General features: G+C 44.4%; 1 protein-coding gene and 1 long non-coding RNA gene across 3 annotated transcripts in view; one reads left to right on the top strand and one right to left on the bottom strand.

Moving 5' to 3' along the window:
• Positions 1-1,077: 1,077 nt before the first annotated feature.
• LOC109520447 (tripartite motif-containing protein 55-like) overlaps positions 1,078-4,913 on the top strand; it is a 14,915-nt gene continuing 11,079 nt past the window's right edge. For both annotated transcript variants that reach the window (XM_019877675.1, XM_019877674.1), the window contains exons 1-3: positions 1,078-1,235; positions 1,307-1,484; positions 2,052-2,147. In XM_019877675.1, coding sequence (XP_019733234.1) covers positions 1,087-1,235; positions 1,307-1,484; positions 2,052-2,147 — 423 coding nt within the window. In that variant the 5' untranslated portion in view covers positions 1,078-1,086. The remainder of the gene's footprint in view (positions 1,236-1,306; positions 1,485-2,051; positions 2,148-4,913) is intronic.
• LOC109520450 (uncharacterized) overlaps positions 4,022-4,913 on the bottom strand; it is an 11,305-nt gene continuing 10,413 nt past the window's right edge. The window contains exon 3 of the long non-coding RNA XR_002169182.1: positions 4,022-4,220. This is a non-coding gene — a long non-coding RNA (uncharacterized LOC109520450). The remainder of the gene's footprint in view (positions 4,221-4,913) is intronic.

The following is a 4,913-nucleotide window of genomic DNA, read 5'->3' as shown; positions in this document are numbered from 1 at the left end:
TTCAGGGGTTGTAGTTCATTTGTTCTGGCTCTGATTTTGAAAAAAAATGTTTTATTTTGGCCCAAGCAATGTAAAGCAGGAAGTGATATATTCACAAAGAAGTTACAAAAAAAAGGAAAGAAAAGAGATCACTTCGGACCCATGCCTGTCGTCTTCACTCTTCTAAACGCTGAGGTCAAGATTTTATAAAAAAAAAAAAGCTACAAACAGCTTTCAAGCCATTTTGCATCATGTCTCTCAAGCAGCGGTTCTTAACCATGTTCGAGGTACCGAACCCAACAAGTTCAGATGTGCATCCACCGAACCCTGAGTGAAAAATAAAAATATGATTCAATGCAGAGTCCCATCATGTTCCATGATGCATGTTGTACATATTCGTCTGAACACTTTCTTTTTTTACTCGACATAGCATGTGTTTAAGACTTATTTATTCCTTTCTTTATTTTTAAATCACACGATGTACTACCACGACAGTCACACGCTGACTACTGAGGGAACTACATTTCCCGCAGCACTGATTGGACAAGCAATGCAATGTGATCATCCGCAGCCAGTGATGGCCAAGTGGGCGTGTTATAACTAATTGACACGTTGAGTGGGCTGTGTCTAAATCTCCATGGCACAGGCTCCGTCGAACCCCTGAGACCGATTCACCGAACCTCTGGGGTTCGATCGAACCCAGGTTACAAACCACTGCTCTAGAGTTTAACATACAGTCTTGCACAGATGAAGCTCATATATCTTAGCGAGGACAATACACAGGCATTTAAACTTCAAATATGATGAACAAAACTTTTTCATCACTCATTTGAGTTTTAATGAGCCACAGGTCTAAGGAAATGAATTCTTAAAGGTTTTCATGTACCCCCTGCAATGTGCTCACGTACCCCAAGGGGTATGCGTTACCCCTGGTCGGGAAACACTCTTACAGCACACCGCTGTGTCATGATATCCTGTTTGGGAATCACTGGCTTAGTGCCGTACTAGCCCACGTGGGAACATTGTGTCGATACTAACATTTCTGTGCATGCATCATTCCAGTGACAACATTGTGTCCTCCCCTGATTGTTTCAGGCTCAAATCACCATGACGGAGGGCAGTGGAAACTTCCGCTGTCCATCGTGTCACCATAAAGTAGTCATGGACAGGCACGGCGTCTTCAGCCTGCAGCGCAATCTTCTGGTGGAGAGTATCATCGACATCTACAAACGGAAAGTCTGCCATAATGACGACAGGTGGAAAAAACACAACACACATCCGGAAGATGACAACTGAGTTTTTGTTTGAGGCCTGACTTCCTCTTCAGGCCACTCCCACTCCCACCTTCACTTCCTGCTCAGGTGACGTGCTCCCAGCACTCGGATGAGAAGGTCAGCATCTATTGCATCACCTGTCAGCTGGCCACTTGCTCCCTTTGCAAGGTCTTTGGAGAACATCAGTCCTGCCAGGTGCAACCGCTAACAGACGCCCTGCAGCAAAAGAAGGTCTGTTCCTTCATTCGTTTATTCATTCATTCATTCCTGCATCCATGAATTCATTCATCAGGTAATTCATTCACCCATTACATCTTTTCACCATTCATTGATTCATTTGTTCATTGATTATTCAGCAGTTCATCATTAATAGGTTCATTCATTTGCCCATATGTGTTCATCCATTCATTCATTCACTTATCCATTCATCAGTTGTTGTCTATCCATTCGTATATGCTGTGTGAAGCTTCCTTTTCTGTTTCCAATATGCAAAGCACTTGCTTTGCATATTGGAAACAGAAAAGGAAGCTTCACACAGCATATATATCCACAAAGGGATACTTGGATGAGTTTGCCGTGGAACAAACCCATCGAAACTGACATGTCTCGAGTATGAAGAACAACTTATAAAGGTCACTTGTTGCTTGGTAGACTTCATAAAGCTCAACCTCTTCATCTTGTACTGTATCTGGTGGACCACTACATGACTTGCCCCTCAATAAAATCCCCACTGGGTGTAATGCTTTCAGACATATTTTGACAGCCAATATTTTTCATCACTCAAAATCAATTTCGCAGGAGGAACTGAGAGAAGGCGTGGCATCCATGGTGCAGATCAACCAGAAAGTTCGAGCACTGATGGACGAGCTTGAAGAGAAGCGCAAGAAAATCGAGGTGGGTCCACTTTGTCTACTTGTTGTGGCGTACAAATTGGAAACAATCACAACACAAGGCATTTCCCCAGTGTGGGACAAATAAAGGACATCGTATTATTTCGTCAGCCTCTTAAAATAATAACCTCAATCAAATTTTGTTTACAGATCATTCAATTCAGAATGTGGTTCAGTTTTTCCTCTTTTCTGAAAAAAAGTGGAAAAAACGACTCAGGCAATTATTGTGACGATACCTCAAACATATCTACTTTTTAGTGTTAATTACTTTGACTGTATAGGGTCACTCGTATATGTACAGAGCAGGGTTATAATGGCTTGGGATTTTTTGTTAGTTATTTTTGTATTTTTTTGTTTGTTTTTTAAAGTGAGTTAGTTTAAATTAGCTTTCAGAGGGCATTTGTGAATTTTTATTACGGTAGTTATATCCATCCATCCATCTATTTTTTGATCCACTTTATGGGGCATGCTGGAGCCTATCCCAGCCGTCTTCGGGCAGTAGGCGGGGCACACCCTGAACCGGTTGCCAGCCAATCGCAGGGCACACAAAGACGAACAACAATTCACACTCACAGTCACACCTAGGGACAATTTCGAGTGTTCCATCAACCTGTCACGCATGTTTTTGGAATGTGGGAGGAAACGGGAGTACCCGGAGAAAACCCAAGCAGGCACGGGGAGAACATCAAGTCAATTCAAGTACAACTTCATTGTCAAATGCGCTGTATGTATAACATACAGCACAGATGAAATTGCCTCCTGCTCAACCAGACAAGACAACAAGAGGAGCCGCTGCGGGTGCCTGCACTACCATCAAAAGAACAGTTAACATAAAATGACAAAATAATACAACACAACACATAAGACAAGTCGTGCAATCTTAACCACTTTTCATGCAAACACTTTATTTGAAACAGTTAGAGATGAAAGAGGAGCGAATCAAAGTGTCCTTTTCACCGGTGGATCAAAGACATCATGCTGAAAATGTGCACACGTCTGCACAACCTAGGTATGAAAGCAACAAGAAGCTGTAGCGTCCATTCACGAAAAAGAGATTGGTTCTCTTCTCCTGTCCCATGTAAATCTGCTGAAATTCCAAGCGTAGATTCCCAGTTCCACATACGCATCTGCGCTCTGCGCTGACGCTCTTTTCTTCTCATCGTCGGCTCCTCAAGCCATGCATCCATCCAGCCGCAGGCTGTCCATCTGCACCGACCTTTCCGCTGAACAAAGCAGGGCTGTGAAAAATGCTGCCCACTACAGGCGCAAAAAATACAAGCGCCCCGGGGCTGTCCAACACTTGACAGTCAAATGGCGCCGACATTCCTCCCCATTAAAATCAGTGTTCATCTTTTTTGAGTGAAGAAAAAAACTCTTCGGCTGTCACTTCAGCCTTCTTTTGAGCTGTCACTGCGTCCTTGTGACATGTCGAAAAAAAACCCAGCTGACCGGGTGATAGAGAAATCTATCAACAAAATTGTATCATGTTTAAAATTTCGGTTAATTTGGGCATGTCTGGACATACTCAGCGCAGAGGTGTCGGCCGTTTGGGCGGAGGGCCTTTTCTTGAGTAATCACGTCAAAGCAAGGGGGGCGAACAGATGGAAGAAGGCTAGATTCAATCACAGAGTGGGAATGAACAAATTGGGAACAAAGAGTTGTTGAATACCAAAAGACAGTTTGGGAACAGCTGTCGCGCCCAGGTGGACATTTGTCATCAGCAAAGTCTGTGACTTGTGTATTCGGGTAGATCAGATCACTACCGAGGGGCCGGACCGGGGGGCGCGGTATGCAAATCTCGGGGGCAGTGTCTTTCTTGTATTTTGCAATAAAAGTTCGAACCGGCGGAGAGGGAGCCGAGAGTGTGATCATCGGAGCAACTACCGTCGTTCGCTCTCAGAGATCCCCTCCCGCCGATATTGAAGACAATTTTCCTGTGTGCCGAGTCATTTCTTTAACTTTGTCCGAGAAAATCTTTGACAGAAACTTGGCGTTGCCGGCAGGATGATGTGCTTGTTCGATCGGATTTGAGCTTGCTTATTCGACTCTCCGATTTCCTCCGGTGGATGATCCGTGGCTGATAACGCGTTTTGCGCCGTCGAAGCCGACCAGACTCCGTGGAAACTTCTTCCCTGAAGGAGCCAGCCCCGCACCGGACACCGTGAGGAGCGAGCAAGCGCCACCATCCAACGGACCTGGGTTCAGCTCGGCACCGGGATGATTGTCGGAAAAATAAGGTCAGTCGGCGTGCTGGAGAAACCGTTGCGTAGTCGGTTATCTCCACTGAGTGACGGAATTAGACGAGTTAATGCCGAAAAGGAGTAGGCTAGCTCGAGTACCGTTTTGTGGTTAGCGGTACGGGGTAAGTTCGATTCCCATTGACACAGAGCCCAAGCGCATCTGTGAGAGCATCAGCAAATTTAGATATCGTTTCTCGCTAAGCGTAAACGGTAAGGAAGCTTTGCCTTCCCGCAGAGGCTGACCACCTCGGCGTATGCTCGTGTCTAACGTTGTATGCGTATATTGTTTTGTGTTAGTGCGTAAGTGTGATTGGGGATCACTCTATAGCAGTGTTTTTCAAACTTTTTGAGCCAAGGCACACTTCTTTCATTGGAAAAATCTCGCGGCACACCACTAGCTTAAAATGTGAAGAAAAAAAAAACGCTTATTTGAATAATTAATGTGTTATATTGTTACTATAACCGTTTTTAGCATTGAAGAATGACATTATAACAGCTTGAATTGGAATCAAATGAACACAAAGAAAAAA

The sequence above is a fragment of the Hippocampus comes genome, unplaced genomic scaffold (assembly GCF_001891065.2).
Source record: "Hippocampus comes isolate QL1 unplaced genomic scaffold, H_comes_QL1_v1.1 scaffold1051, whole genome shotgun sequence".
In the NCBI taxonomy this organism is placed as follows: Eukaryota; Metazoa; Chordata; class Actinopteri; order Syngnathiformes; family Syngnathidae; genus Hippocampus; species Hippocampus comes.
Note: the sequence above shows the minus strand (reverse complement) of the source record. Positions and strands in the feature narration are given on the sequence as shown.